The sequence below is a fragment of the Mastigoproctus giganteus genome, chromosome 6 (assembly GCF_048544385.1).
Source record: "Mastigoproctus giganteus isolate SK-2022 chromosome 6, ASM4854438v1, whole genome shotgun sequence".
NCBI classification, from domain to species: Eukaryota; Metazoa; Arthropoda; class Arachnida; order Uropygi; family Thelyphonidae; genus Mastigoproctus; species Mastigoproctus giganteus.
This window is the reverse complement of record NC_143580.1, coordinates 165308593-165328965: the sequence shown is the minus strand read 5'-3', so window position 1 is coordinate 165328965 and position 20373 is coordinate 165308593. Positions and strand designations below refer to the sequence as shown.

The window sequence follows — 20373 nt, the reverse complement described above, 5'->3', positions numbered from 1 at the left end:
TGAATCAAGGATGCTCTCATGATTGTGGCTAAGGGTTTGCTTACTTCCTTTGCCACCTCCTTTAATATAACTGGATAGATCCCATCCACCACAGGTGCTTTTCCTTTGTTTAACTTCACCAATTTCTCCTCCACTTTGCTCTCAGTTATTACAAAGTCATTAAACTCCCTGTTAGAGTTTAATAAGCTTCTGGCCTTCACTTCCCTAAAGAATTCCTCATGTGTTAATATAGATGCAAAATACTCATTCAGTTTGTCAGCTATTTGAGCAGGTTCATCAACAGTTGAACCAGACAGCAGAAATGATTGATTTCTGCTGTCATGGATCTGATATGTGGTAGAGTGCATATGATGAGGCATAACAACATTTAATCACATTGGTCAGGTAAGGTTTACCTTTCATGAACCCATGCTGTGATTCCTTAGGATTCCATTCTTGATGAAGTGAAGGTCTCCTAAAAACCAGATAACAACAACAACAACCCTTCCTTATTCAGAACACCCTTCTTCTGTCTCTCTTCCTTATTCAGGACCACCTGTAAAGTATTGCAGGAAATCCAAAATGGTTAAGAGACTACAATCAGAGGATTCAGTAGAAACCATGAAACAAAGGCACTTTGAAAAACCCTTGCAACTTGCAAACTTTGCTCGAATCACAGCAAAAGTATCTGCTCATGCAACTCTAAATATATCTGATGGTGTTATATCCACACAATCTATTGAATGTTACAGCTGTGATCTATTGAATGTTACAGAGGAAGACATTTCCCAAGAGTTAAACTATCGGAATCAAATGTAATTCAAGCCAAGTGAATTATAATTAGCTTAAAAAGATAATTAAAAAGAAAATTAACTTATTCTTACCAGGAATATTTTTCTCACATTCAAGTATCCCCAGCTTACCCTCATTCATCTCTACATTCCCAACCCTTTAACCCTTAAACAGGCCGACGTTATTTTAAGCCTACTTTTAAGTTTAATTTGAAAATTGCCCTCGTGATAGAAACTAATTATTTCTAAAATTTCTACTCAATCTACAAAATTGAAACTGTCAATACAGTAATACCCCGACTTACGCTACCCCAACTTATGCGAACTCGGAGTTACGTGGTTCTTGATTTTTTTCATTTGGTGTATATCTAAAATTAGCTTACCAGTGATTTGGAAGTCAAATCATAAAGCTTGGGTGACAGCTTCCATTTTTGAGGACTGGTTTGGTCACCACTTCATACCCGAAGTCGAACGTTATTCCGTCTAAACAGATTCCATTTAAAGTGATGCTTCTTATTGACAATGCACCCGGTCACCCTCCTGCCACCCTAATCATTTCGACCCATGTGTGAAAGTTGTGTTTTTTGCCTCCAAACACAACCAGCCTGCTTCAACCGATGGACCAGGGAGTCATCAAAACATTCAAGGCTTACTACATGAGGCGTTCGTTTGCACGTCTGAATGAAGCTATGAGACAAAATAGTGAGATATCTGTTAAAGATTTTTGGAAACAATTCAATGTTTTAGATGCTGTAAGAATTATCGAAGAATCTTGGGATGAAATTCACAAAAAAACATTGAATGGTGTCTGGAAGAAACTTTGTCCATTTTTTTTTTCAAAAACGAGAGGAAAACAATGCCAGAAACTGATCATGTTGCTCATGTGATAGAAGAAGTTGTTAATCTTGCCAGGCAATTAGATTTGGAAGTCAATGGTGATGATGTCAATGAGCTTTTGAATTCACATAGTCAGGAGCTGACAATGAATGAGCTCATAGAGATGCTTGAGCAAAACGTCACTGAAGTATCCGACACTTCAGACCCAGTTTCCCCAGAAAAGCACGTGACAATTGCAAGCTTGACAGAAGGTCTCAGCTCAATTGAAAAGGGCTTAAAAATTTTAGAACACAGACTCCAACGAAGAACGCATTATAGCTACAAAGCAAGGAATAAAAAAAATTATTAGCTTGCTACGAAGAAATTCTGCATGAAAAAAAAAAAGGCGCTGTGTCGTCAGATGAATTTGTTAGATTTTATGAAGCCATCGACATCGAAATAACTTTTTTACGTAACTCATTTATTTTTTTAATACATATTTTGTATTAATATGTATAAAGAACTGCAATTTTATTAAATATTTTTCTTCTAAACTAGTGTTTTTGTTGCCAAGCTTGGTCCCAATTAAACAAAATTTACATGCAAAGTTGTACCCCGACTTACGCGAATTCGACTTAAGCGATTTTCGTCGGACCCACCTATCGCATAACTTCGGGGTATTACTGTATACATAAATAAAAATTTTTTTTCTTTCATTTCCTACCTTTAAAGTTCAGCAAAAACTATTAACTCAAAAACAGCAAAAATATGCAATCATATAGGCATTTTCGAAATATGCCTGCAAAAAACAAGCAGCCGATCTCTTTGACTATATAACACTTCACTCCATACGTTGGAATTTCCTGTGTGATCGTGGTGCCTCTGGCTAGAACGAATCAGCTTACATGGAGCCATGATTGACTTTGAAGCTAAGTCCGTCAGAGTTACCAAGGTGACTGACATAGCCAACAGGGAGGAAAAAAATACGTATGCAACTGTTTTTTGGCATAAGAAAGTAATGGAAAGAATTGCAATGAATTGTTTTGGACAAACAAAAATATATTTCCTTTCTTCAGTATGTATTGTATCTACTAACAAAAAATCAAGAAAATTCATCTATTGGAAGCTACAGTGGAAACAGAAAAAAAACTGGCATAAAACTGTTAACACAAGCACATTTGATTTAAAAAAAAAAAGTGGGGGCTGGAAATGGACCCTCTGGAACTGGTCAAATGATTCGTTCTATGTATAGCAAATTAATGATATATACAGTAAACCCCTGCTATTCGTGGGGGTTACGTTCCTGAGAAATGCTGCGAATACTGAGTTATGGCTCCCATAGTAATAAAGGGGTTCCGTTCCAAAGTATGAAATATATAAGAAAAACTAGTCTAAAATTTTGTCTATGTATGTATTATATGTATCTTCATAATATGACTATGTACATAGTCAGTACGTAGTGAAATGCAAGCATGTGGCATCGAAATGAAAATAAGAAACAATTTAATGTTAAATGTAATATTTATTAGAAATTTCAAACAAATCTTTCAAACCAGCGCCTTTGCTAGCTAAAAAACTTATCCCGCCAGTGCTATCACCAGTTTCGCTAAAGTGTTGATAAAGGAGTTTTGCCTTTTCACGAATGATGAGTGAACTTAACGGAATTTTATTTTGAGTTCGGTCTTCTATCCACAGATTTAAAGCTTTTTCCATTTTTTCTAATTTAACATCACGAGTTACAGAGAAAATTTTTGAAGCAATTAGCGCGTTTTCACGGACACTACGGCGGATTTTTTTCTTCCGATTTCTAGATTGATCGTACCGTTGACTCATTGATTTTATAATGTTTTGCCACTGAGTAGACACTTTCACCATTAGAAATTTTGTCTAATAACTCAATTTTATTCGCTAATGTCATCACCTTCTTTCATCTTTTCACATTTCCCTTGTTATTCGTAGCCATATTTTTGTACGGGTTAGAAAGAACTTGTCCACAATAAAGTCACTTTCTTCCGTTAACACACTTGAAAAAATCTGTTTTACACTGCAAAACGGTAGATTTATCATTTTTTGTAAGCATATCAATTTATAAATTTATTCAATTTATAAGCATATAAATTAAAAGCAAACGACGAAACCTTCCATGACAAGCACATAAGTAGGAGACCGGCGGAATTACTTAGCAAGTACAGGTCACTGTTGAAAAAAAGCCGTGAATTAGGGTTGAATTTGAAAGTGTCTGCAATTCTGCCCAGACACGATAGGAGGGAGTATATGATGAGAGCCTTGTCGATCAATTCGGCCCTGGAGGGATTGTGCAAGGCTCAAGGGGTAGAATTTTTTTCAGCCTGGACTGTACTTGTTAACAGGAGAGATTGCTTCTACAGGGATGGGATACACTTAAATAGAAAGGGTGCAAGAATTTTTGCTGATGCTGTCGAGGCAGTGTTAGGTGGGTCGGAAAACTGCTAGTTGGGGGGATACAAGGACTAATAGATTAACAGTAGCCACTGGCAGAGGTGGAAGTGATTCTTGCACTGCTTCTATTGAAATGAGCAGAAGCCTGAAAAACAAGATGCAAGATATTTCAGAGACTGCTGGGAGTCATTGCGGTACAAGTAAACACATGGGTTGTGTTAGGGTAGCTAAGAATAGAAACAGGTGCATGTATACCTACGTGTACACCAATGCTAGGAGTTTGGTAAATAAATTTGATGAATTTGAGTTATTGCTCAAAACATCAAAGGCAGATATTGTTGGGATATCAGAGACGTGGTGTCACACAGATATAAGTAATGCAGAACTGGAATTTGGGGAATACAATGTGTATAGAAAGGATAGACAGGACAGGAGGGGAGGAGGGGTTATGCTATTAGTTAAGAAACACATAAAGTCCAAGGAAGTGAAGCCAGTCGACATCGATGGACAGGGCAGTGTCGAGTCAGTTTGGTGTGACATAAGCATAGGGAAATCAAAATTGAGAGTAGGAGTGTGCTATAGGCCTAATGACTCTGAGTATAATAAGATATTGTACAGGGAAATAGTGTGGCCAGTAAATCAGAGAGTCTTATAATGGGGGATTTTAATTTCCCAGATATTGACTGGAATTTGTGGGTTGGTCACTCGCACACTAGCAAGGCTTTTGTGGATTTATTGGATGATTGTTTTCTACATCAGCATGTTCGTGAGGCAACAAGAGGGAGCAATACTCTTGATCTGATTATCGGTAGTGATTCTTCATGCATTAAGAATCTGCAGATAAATGAACCACTAGGTGGCAGTGATCACAGTGTGTTTTGAATGAAGTGGGATTTACTCCTGGAGGTAACTACCATCAGAGGTAAAGGGAAGGGTTTTTGTTTTCGTAAAGACGACTATGATGGTCTGAGACAGTATTTAAATTCTATACAGTGGGACCAACTGATGATGTTACCAACAGCAAACTCAAAATGGGAAGCATTCAAGGAACTAATCTTGGAGGCTACCAGGCTTTACATACCAACTAAGAAATATTGTTCAAGGTTTAGGCCTAAATGGTTGTCAGATGAACTAATGAGACATGTGGCAGAGAAGAAAAATGCATGGGATACATACAAATTAATGGGTGACATGGAAGCCTATGATAGATATAAGTTGGTCTGTAACCAAGTCACAAAGGAGATTAGGCAGGCAAAGGCAGACTACGAAAAATCCTTGGCAAAGGATGCAAAGAAAAACAGAAAAGAGTTCTTTACATATTTAAACTCAAGAAGGAAAGGGATGAATCAGATTGGTCCACTGGATATTGATGGTTCAACAGTTGAGGATCCTGCTCAGGTGGCTAACAATCTAAACGAGTATTTTGCATCTACATTCACGCATGAGAAGTTATTCAGGAAGGAGAATGATGTAGGTAAAGTAAACATTGGCAGTGAGCTGGATGATTTTGTAATAACTGAGAGGGAAGTGGAGGAGAGATTGTTGAGGATAAACATAAAAAAGGCACCTGGGGTGGATGGGATCTATCCAGTTATATTAAAGGAGGCAGCAAAGGAAGTAAGCAAACCCCTAGCCATAATTATGAGAGCTTCTTTGGACTCAGGGGAGGTACCCATAGACTGGAGATGTGCAAATGTAACCCCAATTCACAAAGGAGGATCAAAGGCTGACACAAGTAATTATAGACCTGTTAGTTTAACTTCTGTTCCAGGTAAATTAATGGAGGCACTGGTTAAAGAAGCACTGCAGGATCATCTAGACAAGAATTCAGTTATAGCTCAGACGCAGCACGGTTTTGTTAAGGGCAGGTCTTGCCTGACCAACTTGATTGGATACTATGATGTAGTCACAAAAGAACTGGATGCAGGGAATAACTTTGATATTATATATTTGGATCTTAGAAAGGCTTTTGATACTGTTGCACATGGAAGACTGCTGCACAAATTGGAGCAGTGTGGCATTGGAGGCAAATTGCTGCTATGGATAAGGGGATGGTTGAGTGACAGAAGACAGAGAGTGGTAATCAATGGACACTGCTCAACGTGGACTAATGCTATTAGTGGAGTTCCTCGGGGTTCAGTGTTGGGTCCGTTGTTGTTTTCGGTGTTTATGAATGATATTGATGATGGGATATCAAGTTTAATGTCCAAGTTTGCAGATGATACAAAGGTTGGCAGCGTTGTTAAGGACACTACTGACGCTATGCTGCTGCAACAGGATCTGGAAAGGTTGAACAGATGGGCTGAGATGTGACAAATGAAGTTTAACATTGACAAATGTAAAGTACTACATATGGGAAACAGTAACCCCAGAGCAACGTATCAACTCTGTGGTACTACACTGACAGTGGTGGTGAATGAAAAGGACCTGGGGGTAATTGTGCAGGCAGATATGAAGTTCTCTGAGCAGTGCAGACGAGCTGCAAGAGTAGCTCATGGTGTCTTGTCAATGATATACAGGAATTTTTCTAGCAGGGATAAGGAGGTGATTATTCCCTTGTATAAGGCAATGGTTAGGCCACATCTTGAGTACTGTATACAGGTCTGGAGGCCTCATTTCAAGAAGGATGTAGAGCTGCTGGAACGGGTACAGAGAAGGGCACCAAGATTAGTGAATGGAACAAAGGGTTGCTCTTACGAAGAAAGGCTTAAGTTTTGCAAATTACAGAGTCTGGAGACTAGGCACCGGCGAGGTGATCTGATAGAGGTGTATAAGGCTTTGAATGGTTTAAGCATACTCAATGCCAATGGGATTCTTCATCTTGCTCAGAATAATCACCTCAGAGGGCATAAATTCAAATTGAGGAAGGACGGATGTTGGATAGATGTGCGGAAATTTGCCTTTGGCCAGCGGGTGGTTGGTTGGTGGAACCGACTTCCATCACTTCTTGTTGAAGTTGATAGCCTAAAGAAATTTAAAGCTCAACTGGACAGGTATTTCGAATGAACGGAGGGGTGAAATGGGAGTGGTGTGTGTGTGTTTTTTTTTTTTTTTTTTTTGTCTGATGCTGAATAAGCTTGTTTTCTTGCATCATATGCCTCTACTAATGCTAATGCTAATAACCCATACTGAACAAGGAATAGCGAGAAACATCCACGCCGGGATTTTGTCAACCCTCCCCCTCCCCACCCACTGAGCGCTGTTTTGACTGGAAAGATAATTTTAGCCACGCCCATGTTTTTTTTATGGCGGAAAATGTTCACGGCGCTTTAAAATTCACATTTTTTTAGGTTTCATTTTATATTAAATCAGTGACCGCGAATAGCGGGGGTTTACTGCATATGTATAAGTTATTATATATTTATGCAAAAATAAGAATAAAGTTACATTGCTTTAAACATAAAACTTTGAATTTTCTTTTCAGAAAACCCAGTGTTCACACACACAACATAGAAATATATATATGGGGTTCACAATCTTTTTTTTTTTTTTGAAGTGGTCCATAGATCTCAGTAGTTTGAAAACCACTGTTCTGTGTTATGTTCTTGATTTGTGCTAAATTTAATATGTTTTCTCTTGAATATCTATGCCAGGTGTCAGTTTCGATTTTATGTTTTACTGTGCGTACTCGCTCGTTTAGTAATAAAGTTCTTTTCATTTAGTCGGTGCAAGTAAACATATATCCAACTCCCGACCTCACAGGGTTCTTTGGTCAAATTTCCTGTTTATATTTTCTGGGATGACCACATGGTCAGAGGAGTTCCCAAGATAGAGAGAATACACGAAAGAGCACCACATTTAGCAGTCATGAGGCTTGATTGTGTGAAATAACCTTCCCACAGTAAAAACAAAAAGAAGAGATAGGAAGTAAATTTATTTTTCAGCAGGGTATATCTTTTTATTGCAGCTCAGAACAGCATATGAACGTGGATGGTGAATTTATTCGGCTTGTGTACTAAAAAAGAATTTCTCTCTTTGTGATAACATCAGAGCATACCAAGGAAATATTGAAATATTTTCTAACAATACTTTTTGAACAACCCATTAGCTGCGTTAGTCGTAATTAGCTTTGTATCATTAAAAAATATTGCAATTTTGTGAAGAATACACATTTCAATAAACAGTTCTTTATTCATAGCTGATGATTTTTTTTTTTTTTTTTTCTCTTCTTTTGTGCACAAATTTTCGAAGTTTGTAATGCAGCTATCAGTAGAAATATTTTCTAGAAATTTTGTTAGAAGATCAAATATACATCCAGGAAACTGCTGTTCTGGTGTAGTTCTCTAAAAACAATTCCAATAAAGCAATTTTTTTTTTTTTTTTATCAAATGTGCATTTGATTTTTACACGAGTTTTTCCTATTTCCAGTGTGGTTTCCAACAATGAATTTCTTTGATTTTCTGTTTGTAGATACAATACACATTGAAGAAAGAAATACGGTCTCTTTTCTTTTTCAAAAACAAATGTTGTGGATTCCTTTGTTGTTTCTTATGGCAACAAACAGTTGCCTCTGCCTTCTTGATAATGCGGTGTGGAGAGCTCTGATGGCAAGGTAAATATTTTGCAAACACAGCATGTGGTCACTAAAAAAAGAAGGAATGGAGTACCTCGTTTCATGGGATAAAGAAAATAACTGAAAAAGGCCTAAAAAATGCACACTTGATGTCGCATTTTTGTCATTTGCATTGAAAATCACTGGAACCTTCTGAAATTTTAAGTGGGAAAATTCAAGAAAACAGTTCTGGTTCCAGCTATGCTGAGTTTCAGCTCTGTAGACAGAGTAAAAATTATAGAATTTATGAATTTAAATTTGACCTAGGGAGATATCTGCAGCAGAGGCTGCAACCAGGGTTAGGACATTTGAAGGAGTGAGAAAAAAGAATAGTAAAACATAAGGTTGAACACAAAATTAGCTATGAGAAGAAAGGAAACTAATTGCATCTAATATACCCAAACTTTTGCTACCTATGTCAGTGTTGTACAGAAGCATCAACTATTTACCACCTAAACTGCTGTTATGGTCCTTATTACCTTATCAATCTCTGCTTGGGTTCAAACTATCCTATTTGACCAGCAACAAACTAAGTTCTGAGATCAGGTGAGTAATACTCCTTTGCAATCCAGCAGCATCTTTTTCAGTGTTGGATTCATCCCATTTACTAAATAAGTCCATTTACTAAAATAAGCATCTGTATTTCATCTGTAAAGAATCATCAATCCAGGAAACACCGGCATCTGTGTTTTGTAGCATTCTAACATCAACAGATGAATTTAACGAGATTCAGAATCTGCATCACTTAAATTAAATACTATTTCAGTATCAAATGTCATATTATAAAGAGCTGATTCAATGTCATCAGCTTCAACATACTGTCCATCCCTGTTCCTTTTCAGTCCTGATCTTCCAGGCTGTGGATCCATTATAACAACCCTTTAGAGTAAAATTTTATGGGGAAGCACTTTTTACACAAAATTTTATCAGTAAATAAGGATGATGTTTTGTTTGTCACAAACTAAAGAATTAAAATTTAGCAAGCATTATCTTCATCAAAAAATTTTACCTTTTCTTGTGGGAAATACTAAACTAAAATAACTTCAACATAAGCAAAGAACATATGAAATTGTGAACCAAGTATACAGCTTTTTATAGTGCTCTCTAGACAGTGCGATTGATGCTAACAAATTCTCAGATGTAATGCAATAGCTCATGGTTCAGTCAGTGCTGATACCGCTCAGTTGTTCATTTTATATGCTTTTTCTTTTATGGCACTCATTTATTGACTGCAGTTCAGTGGATGCATATTTGCCTTGGCAAAAAAATTGCCATTTGTTTTGATGTAAGTTTGTGTTCAGCCAGCGAATGTGTTAAATTTGGCAAAAGACTGAATTCCATTATCATACCCTGCTTACCTTGGTTCTAATCTGTGTGGGCACCTCCAGCACATTAGGCAGTGTTTTAAGACCTTGCACATGGGAGATATATACCCAGGGTGCAGACAGATTTGGTTGTTGCAGAATAACTGGGCTTTGCCAAAATTTAACCCACTTGACTCATGGGTGGAACCTAAGTATCAGCTCCATCAGCATTTTTTTTACTTGCTTTTAGGTGCTTAAGTCATTACTGGAAGAATTTTTACAACAGACCTCAGGAATCTAAGTATGGGGCTGGTCATTTCTTTTAAAGTTTAATGTGGATTAACCACCACCATTTTGCTTGCTGACATTAACATAGGGAATTGTTCGTCAGTAAAACATCGACTGTGGCTTTGATACTAATAATGTTAACAGAACAGAGCTAAGAAGGCCATTCATGCTTTTTTCCAAGTAATGAATGTTAGAAGTGCATTTATGAATAACTAATAGATGCATTGAGATTAGTTAAAATCCCAGTGTCAAAAAAATCCCTTTACTGGGATTGGTTAAAATCCCAGTGTCAGTTTCTTACTGAACAGACTATGTATATTAGATTTTTTACAAGTGTCGAAGAGAAAGTGAATGCAACTGCGTGGGAGCTTGATTATAGTAGTGATGAATGTGCATAAAAGTATGTAATGCATTTAAGAAGAGGATTGTTAAATACTGGCCTTGAAAATATGGAATAGTATGGTAGATTCTGGAAAAGCAGCAGCTTTGAATCTTATGAAAACATGTATTAATTGTGTTTTAGTTTTGAATTTTATGTAGATTATGACAATTAACAAATTAATTATAAATTTGTTAAATTTTTCAGATAAAATGTCCACAACTTCTGAGAGTATTCCTAAGGTATGATATATCATTATACCTTTTTTTTTTTTTTTTAATTCAAAAATAGAACATTAATACTGAACACTTAGGTTCTTTTCATTACAAGTTTAATTGTAGTAGAAGTGATTGCATCAGTGTTGATATGTAATGTAAAATGAAACTAAGATAAAGGTACAGGTAAATTTCCTTAGGAAATTTACTTGTACCTTTTTTTTTTTTTTAATTTATACTTTTATCTCTAAATTGTTCTTTTAACTAAAATAATGGCACTTTGTATGGTACATATTATGCATTACATTGGTTTTAATTAAAAGGAATGTTTTGGAAACTACTTAAGAAAAGTACATAATGCATATGAGACTATCATGTCTCCTCTGTAACTTGCATTTTTTGAGGGTGTGGAATTTGTAAAATAAAATAGAATAAAAATTATATAAATAGGATTCCATTCCTATTCCCCCCACTTTTTCCCCCCTTCTGAAGATTAAGACTTCTTTTAGCCATTAATATAGAATATCCAGGTTCCACAAGTTTTTACTGATTTCTATTGCTCACCCCATTTAAGGATTTTTCCCTAAAGGAGCTTTTTCTATCTTATTTATTTTTATCACCATACTTCAGCCTGAGTAGTCTCAGGCTGAATATATCTATTTGTTAGGTTCAGAGTTTTTTTACTGTTTAGTTCTTCACTTCTTAACTTAGTATTTTACATTCTACTTTATTTTACTTTATGAGCTGCAGTGAGACAGCCTCAGCTGAAATTATGTACTGGTTAGGTTCGTAAGCAATTTCTAATATATTCCTTTACACTAAACTAATTATAATTCTTTTGTATATTTCTATTCACAAATATTCTCTAGAATCATTTTATTTTTTCAAAGAATACATATATATATATATTTTTTAATATCTTTTGATTGGGTATTTTCCCTACCATGTAGGTTAGTGCAAATGCATCATTTTAACATAGCTATCTACAAAAGTAGTTGAATTAATTAATTACATTGGCATCGTTTTGGTTATATCTCATATTGTGAATGCCTTCACAATGAGTTGCCATGGTATTGTACTACCTCGAATAAATAACACTTCACCAGTGGAGAAGACTATTGTTATTTATTCTCGGCGGATACCACCACCCAGACGTGTTGGCTTCTCTTCGGATGGCACTGTTTCAAAGCCAACAAGCTTTGAAACGGTGCAGTCTCGGTGGTTGTATCCACTGAGAATAAATAACAATAGTCTTCTCCACTGGTGAAGTGTTATTTTTTCAAGGTAGTACAATACAATGGCAACTTGTTGTGAAGGCATTCACAATATGAGATATAACCAAAACGATGCCAATGTAATTAATTAATTCAACTACTTTGGTAGATAGCTATGTTAAAATGATGCATTTGCACTAACCTACATGATAGTCATTCTACCTCGTAGCATGAGGCCTTTGCCCTTTAACACTTTATAGTAATTTCCCTACATATTTTTATTTATCATTATTACATAATTCTGTATTATTAAGTTTTGTTTTGATCCATGCTTTTTTTTTTGTACTTGAGATTTGATGAGAGATCACCAAAATATCCTTATAGTTTTGTTCAGTCCCATGCTCTCATTAGTTAGATTTCAATTATTTCACTTTGGTTGTTGATTTTATGCTACATGCAGTTGTAAATGTTCTATTCCTGTACCCTGCATATATTACCTTACCAACTACGTATGAGGACCATTTCAAAAATATTGATTGCAGTTTTGTTTTTGGAATAATCCATACATTGGCAACCTTATGATGTGTTAATGAAGATGATTATCTGCAGCATACTGGTGGTATGTTTTCTAAATTTTCCACATATTGTACAGGGTAAGTTAAAAGCAGCTGCTCATATTTTGGTGCCTTATAACTTTTTAATATTTTTAGATGAAAAAATATTGTACTAAGAGAAAATTAGTAGAAACCTAAAGTTTCAGTGAAAGTAACAGTTGAGAATTTTATTATGGCTTCTAGCAGTAATGCAACACACATCCCAGCAGTAATCAACTTCTTGCCAGATGTGTTATTACATGGTTAGTATAATTGTGTCCAGCTGATCTAAACAACTTGATCATTCTCTTCAAGTAGTTCAGATCAGTTAGAAAGAGAATTTGTACCTCTGGTCCTTTATGTAACTCTACAGAGAAGCCCAATTGTGTAAGGTTTGATAAGTGAATTGGACTTGTGAACCATATCTGATGATCTGGAAAGTGAAGATCCATGCAGCTTCAAATATTCTTATTGGAAGTAAGGTGTGTGGCATCTTGTTGGAAGAGCATATTGTTTGCTGGGATCATCCTGGGCAATTTAAATAATTCAATAATTCTTTAGCACATCTCAATACACAAGACTAGTGATTGTTCTTTCTGTGAGGTAGAATGGGTCATACATTGCCCTTTCTATGACTTTCAGCCTATAACATGTTAATTTGGGACCATTTCGGATATAGTAGTGGCAAATGACTCAAGAAAGCAAGCTTATACAGTATCAGTCAAAAGGGAAAAAAAAAAGAAAGAAGAGAAAAAAAGTTGGCACTTCACCTGTTTAGCGCTTTATCTAATTCTTATTGGAACTAGATATCTCTGCATTCTCTCTCCTTTTTGAGGTTGGCCATTCCTGTTTCAGTTGAATCTGCAGTCGATTCTTTTCTGCTGTCTTGCCATTTGCCAGTACCATGGTGAAGCCCATGAATGTCGTTGAAACTCCTTTTGACAAGTGATAGAGCAGGCTGCATCTTAAAATCTCCAGGTCCAGAGGTAGGGCCCATGCCAGGACCTGCAGTGTGTGTGTGTGTGTGTGTGTGTGTGTGTGTGTGTGTGTGTGTGTGTGTGTGTGTGTGTGTGTGTGTAATATGGGCAAGAGGAAGGATTTTACAAGCATTGAGCTTACTAAATCCATTGAAGGCCTTAAACTCTGCCAGTCCTCCTTGCAGGCACCTAGTCTCCAGATACTGCAATTTTCAAAATTGAACTCTTTCCTAGTAAGAGCAGCCTTTGCTCCACCTCATCAATCAAGTTGCCCTTCTATGCAACTGTTCCAACAGATCCACTTCCTTCTTAAAAGTACTGCAAAAAACCTTGGGAGGTGCAATATGGCCACAGAAGCCGATGCGCCAACAACTACCAAATCAAATCAAATCCTTCTTAAAATGAGGCTACTAGACTTGTATGCAGTAATCAAGATGTGGCCTAACCATTGCCTTATACAGTGGGATAATCACTCCTTATCCCTGCTGGAAAAATTTTTGTATATCATTGACAAAATCTCATGAGTCGTCCTGGTAGCCTGTCTGCACTGCTATGAGAACTTCGTATCTGACTACGCATTTATCTCAGTCCTTTTCCACTGACCTGAGTGTGGTACTATACAGCTGATGTGTTAATATGGGATTACTGCTCTCCATATGAAGTGCCTTGCATTTGTCAATATTAAATTGCAATTGCTACTTCTCATCCTATTTGCCTAATTTACTTAGATCTTGTTGCAGTAGTGTACTCTAATAACTGTGATTAACTGCTGTGCCAATCTGCAGACTTAAACATTAAGCCTGATATACTTTCATCAGTATCATTAGTAAACATAGAAAACAACAATAAGCCCAGCACCGAAACCTGTGGGACTCCACTAATAACTTTATTCTAAGAAGAGCAGTGCCCCATCTATAACCACTCTCTGTCTTCCATTCAACCATCCCTTTATCCATAGCACTAACTTGCCCATAATGCCACCTGCTCCAATTTGTATAGCAGTCATTTTGTGAAAGAGTATCAAAAGCTTTTCTGAAATATAAATATATGATGTCAGAATTATTTTTTGTATCCATATCCTTTGTTGCTGTGTCATAGTATTCAATCAGTTTGGTCATTCCTGTCTAGATGATCCTGCATTACTTCTTTAATCAGTAACTTCATTATTTTCTTGAAGGGGTGGTTGAGGGGGAGAAGACAGAGAGTGGTAATCAATGGACACTGCTCATCGTGGACTGATGTTATTAGTGGAGTCCCTCAGGGCTCAGTGTTGGGTCCATTATTGTTTTCTGTATTTATAAATGATATTGATGATGGTATATCGGGATTAATGTCCAAGTTTGCAGACGATACAAAGGTTGGCAGGGTTGTCAAGGACACTACTGACACTATGCTTCCGCAACAGGATCTGGAAAGGTTGAGCAGATGGGCTGAGAGGTGGCAAATGAAGTTTAACATTGACAAATGTAAAGTACTACACATGGGAAACAGCAACCCCAGAGCAACGTATCAACTCTATGGTACAACACTGACAGTGGTAGAGAATGAAAGGGACTTGGGGGTGGTTGTGCAGGCAGATATGAAGTTCTCTGAGCAGTGCAGACGGGCTGCAAGAGTAGCTCATGGAGTATTGTCAATGATATACAGGAATTTTTCCAGCAGGGATAAGGAGGTGATTATTCCATTGTATAAGGCGATGGTCAGGCCACACCTAGAGTACTGTATACAGGTCTGGAGGCCTCATTTCAAGAAGGATGTAGAGCTGCTGGAACGAGTACAGAGAAGGGCAACAAGATTAGTGAATGGAACAAAGGGGTGCTCTTACGAAGAAAGGCTTAAGTTTTGCAAATTACAGTGTCTGGAGACTAGGCACCAGCGAGGTGATCTGATAGAGGTGTATAAAGCCTTGAATGGTTTAAGCATGCTCAATGCTGATGGGATTCTTCCTCTAGCTCAGAATAATCACCTGAGAGGGCATAAATTCAAATTGAGGAAAGACAGATGTAGGATAGACGTGCGAAAATTTGCCTTTAGCCAGCGGGTGGTTGGTTGGTGGAACAGACTTCCATCCCTTGTGGTGGAGGTTGATAGCCTAAATAAGTTTAAGGCTCAGCTGGACAGGTATTTTGAACGAACAGAGGGGTGAAGTGGAAGTGGTTTTTTTTTTTTTTTTTTGGCTGATGCTGCATAAGCTTGCTTTCTTGCATCAAATGCCTCTACTAATGCTAATGCTAATTTTTATCATTAAGGCATTAAGGTCTGATTACTCAGGCCTCCTTTTTAATCTCCTTTGTGAACCCGTGGTGCATTTGCACACGTCCATAGGGACTTCACTGATTCCAGGAGCATTCTCATAATGATGGCTAAAGTTTGCTTATCTCTTTTGCTGCCTCCTTTATTATAACTTAAGAGTAGGAGACTGGCGGAATTACTTGACAAGTACAAGTCACTGATGAAAAAAAGCCGTGAATTAGGGTTGAAATTGAAAGTGTCTGCAATTCTGCCCAGACACGATAGGAGGGAGTATATGATGAGAGCCCTGTCAATCAATTCGGCCCTGGAAAGATTGTGCAGGGCTCAAGGGGTAAAATTTTTTTCAGCCTGGTCTGTACTTGTTAACAGGAGAGACTGCTTCTACAGGGATGGGATACACTTAAATAGAAAGGGTGCAAGAATGTTTGCTGATGCTATCGAGGCAGTGTTAGGTGGGTCGGGAAACTGCTAGATTGGGGGGATACAAGGACTAATAGATTAACAGTAGCCACTGGCAGGGGTGAAAGTGATTCTTGCACTGCTTCTATTGGAATGAGCCGCAGCCTGGAAAATAAGATGCAGGATATTTTAGAGACTGCTGGGAATCATTGGGGTACAAGTAAACACATGGGTTGTGTTAGGGTAGCTAAGAAAAAGAACAGGTGCATGTATACTTGCGTGTACACCAATGCTAGGAGTTTAGTAAATAAATTTGCTCAAAACATCAAAGGCAGATATTGTGGGGATTTCAGAGACGTGGTGTCACACAGATATAAGGAATGCAGAACTGGAATTTGGGGAGTACAATGTCTACAGAAAGGATAGACAGGATAGGAAGGGAGGAGGGATTATGCTATTAGTTAAAAAACACATAAAATCCAAGGAAGTGAAGCCAGTCGACATCGCTGGACAGTGCAGTGTCGAGTCAGTTTGGTGTGACATAAGCATTGGGAGATCAAAATCGAGAGTAGGAGTGTGCTATAGGCCTAATGACTCTGATGAGTATAATAAGAAACTGTTCGGAGAAATAGAGTGGGCCAGTAAATCAGAGAGTCTTATAATGGGAGATTTTAATTTCCCAGATATTGACTGGAATTTGGGGGCTGGTCACTCACACACTAGCAGTGCTTTTGTGGATTTATTGGATGATTGTTTTCTACATCAGCATGTTCGGGAGGCAACTAGAGGGAGTAATACTCTTGATTTGATTATCAGTAGTGGTGATTCTTCATGCATTAAGAATCTGCAGATAAATGAACCACTAGGTGGCAGTGATCACAGTGTGCTGAAGTGGGAGTTACTCAAAGAGGTAACTACCATTAGGGGTAAAGGGAAGGGGTATTGCTTTCGTAAAGGCGACTACAATGGACTGAGACAGTATTTAAATTCTATACAGTGGGATCAACTGATGATATTGCCAACAGCAAATTCAAAATGGGAAGCATTCAAAGAACTTATCTTGGAAGCTACTAGGCTTTACATACCAACTAAGAAATATTGTTCAAGGTTTAGGTCTAAATGGATGTCAGATGAACTAATGAGGCATATGGCAGAGAAGAAAAATGCATGGGATACATACAAATTAACACGTGACACAGACGCCTATGATAGATACAAGTTGATCTGTAACCAAGTTACAAAGGAGGTTAGGCAGGCGAAGGCAGATTACGAGAGATCCTTAGCAAGGGATGCGAAGAAAAACAGCAAAGAGTTCTTTACTTATGTAAACTCTAGAAGGAAGGGGATGAATCAGATTGGTCCACTTGAGATCGATGGGTCAACTGTTGATGACCCTGCTCAGGTAGCTAACAAACTAAATGAATATTTTGCATCGACATTCACACATGAGGAGTTATTCAGCGAGGGGAATGCCAGAGGTGTATTCAACTCTAGCAGTAAGCTAGAGAATCTTGTAATAACTGAGAGCAAAGTGGAGGAGAAATTGTTGAAGATAAACACAAGAAAGGCACCTGGGGTGGATGGGATCTATCCAGTTATATTAAAGGAGGCAGCAAAGGAAGTAAGCAAACCCTTAGCCATAATTATGAGAGCTTCCTTGGACTCAGGGGAGGTACCCACGGACTGGAGATGTGCAAATGTGACCCCAATTCACAAAGGGGGATCAAACACAAGTAATGATAGACCTGTGAGTTTAACTTCTGTTCCCGGAAAATTAATAGAGGCACTGGTTAAAGAAGCACTGCAGGATCATGTAGACACGACTTCAGTTATAGCTAGGACACAGCATGGTTTTGTTAAGGGTAAGTCTTGTCCGACCAATTTGATTGGATACTATGATGCAGTCACAAAAGAACTGGATGCAGGGAATAACTTTGATATTATATACTTGGATCTTAGAAAGGCTTTTGATACTGTTGCACATGGAAGACTGCTACACAAATTGGAGCAGTGTGGCATTGGAGGCAAATTGCTGCTATGGATAAAGGGGTGGTTGAGGGGGAGAAGACAGAGAGTGGTAATCAATGGACACTGCTCATCGTGGACTAATGTTATTAGTGGAGTCCCTCAAGGTTCAGTATTGGGTCCTTTATTGTTTTCTGTATTTATAAATGATATTGATGATGGTATATCAGGCTTAATGTCCAAGTTTGCAGACGATACGAAGGTTGGCAGGGTTGTCAAGGACACTACTGACACTATGCTACTGCAACAGGATTTGTAAAGGTTGAGCAGATGGGCTTTGAGGTGGCAAATGAAGTTTAACATTGACAAATGTAAAGTACTACATATGGGAAACAGCAACCCCAGAGCAACGTATCAACTCTGTGGTACTACACTGACAGTGGTAGAGAATGAAAGGGACCTGGGGGTGGTTGTGCAGGCAGATATGATGTTCTCTAAGCAGTGCAGACGGGCTGCAAGAGTAGCTCATGGTGTATTGTCAATGATATATAGGAATTTTTCTAGCAGGGATAAGGAGGTGATTATTCCCTTGTATAAAGCAATGGTCAGGCCACACCTAGAGTACTGTATACAGGCCTGGAGGCCTCATTTCAAGAAGGATGTAGAGCTGCTGGAACGAGTACAGAGAAGGGCAACTAGATTGGTGAATGGGACAAAGGGGTGCTCTTACGAAGAAAGGCTTAAGTTTTGCGAATTACAGTGTCTGGAAACTAGGCACCAGCGAGGTGATCTGATAGAGGTGTACAAAGCCTTGAATGGTTTGAGCATGCTCAATGCTGATGGGATTCTTCCTCTTGCTCAGAATAATCACCTGAGAGGGCATAAATTCAAATTGAGGAAAGACAGATGTAGGATAGATGTGCGGAAATTTGCCTTTAGCCAGCGGGTGGTTGGTAGGTGGAAAAGACTTCCATCCCTTGTCGTGGAAGTTGATAGCCTAAATAAGTTTAAGGCTCAGCTGGACAGGTATTTCGAACGAACAGAGGGGTGAAGTGGAAGTGGTTATTTTTATTTATGTTACTTTCTTTTTTTTTTTTTTTTGGCTAATGCTGGATAAGCTTGCTTTCTTGCATCAAATGCCTCTACTAATGCTAATGCTAATTCCACCCCAGGTGCCTTTTTTACATTTAGCTTCAATAATTTCTCCTCCACTTTCCTCTCCATAATCACAAAATCATTCAGCTGTCTGACAGAATTTTACTCTCTTCTGGTTTACCCATTCCCTAAAAAATTCTTCTAAAATCATGTTGGGTTTTTCCTTACTCACACTGTTATTTTTGTGTGTGTGTTTTAACTTTCTTTTTTGGCTTTATCGGTTGTCTCAACCACTGCTCATCTCACTGATATTCCCTCAAAGATTTAATAATTTGGAATCTCATATTTTCAGTCTTTTCTGACTTAAAACCTCTTTAACCCATTCTATCAAATTCATTTGTTGCTTCCTTTCTCCATACTTCACTAATCACTCGGAACTCTTTGACTTCTTTTCGTTGAAACTAAATTTTCTCCAGTCCAAATTTTCTAAGAGTGATGTAATTTGCTTTCACAATTTTAATTTTCACCTTTCCAGCTGGCTTCAGTTTTCTAGCAACACAAATCCGGCTAGTCAAGATACTAAGGGGCTTTTGCAATTATTAATGCCCTCACACAGATTGTTCATTTACCTGCTAGAATACCAACAATCCTAAGCACACTCCTAACATTTTTTTGTCATGGAAATCACTTCAAAGTACTGGGTGGGTATAAAATAAGTTTCCCTGTTCAGGAGACCGTAGTGTCAAAACGGTTAGAGTTAGCACTGTGAAAATCGGTGGGTATGTCATTTAGGGTATGGGAAAGCGATTTGTAGAATAAAAAAAAATAGTTCAAATTTCCGTCACCAGGGAGGAAACGGCACTGCAAATATGTAAAAGTTGTCATTTACTTCAAGACACACTGCTTACGCAAATGACATCCTGTTAGATAAAAGCAGAAAGGCCAATGCCACCATCAATAGCCATTATGGCTTTTACAAAAAAGGGAATGTGCTCTTTTAGTAAAACTGTTCTACAAGAATAATACTAACGCTAATGCAGCACTACACGAATATCGGAAACTTAAAGGACCTTTGACGTCAGTGGGACTTCAAAAACTAATAAAGAAATTTGAAGCGACCGGGGAGTTAGGTGTA

General features: G+C 37.9%; 1 protein-coding gene across 1 annotated transcript in view; it reads left to right on the top strand.

The window, feature by feature from the left end:
- Positions 1-20373, top strand: part of scat (VPS54 subunit of GARP complex scat) — a 414636-nt gene that overhangs the window by 60672 nt on the left and 333591 nt on the right. The window contains exon 4 of the mRNA XM_090376331.1: positions 10735-10769. Within this exon, the coding sequence (XP_090232457.1) occupies positions 10735-10769 (35 nt within the window). The remainder of the gene's footprint in view (positions 1-10734; positions 10770-20373) is intronic.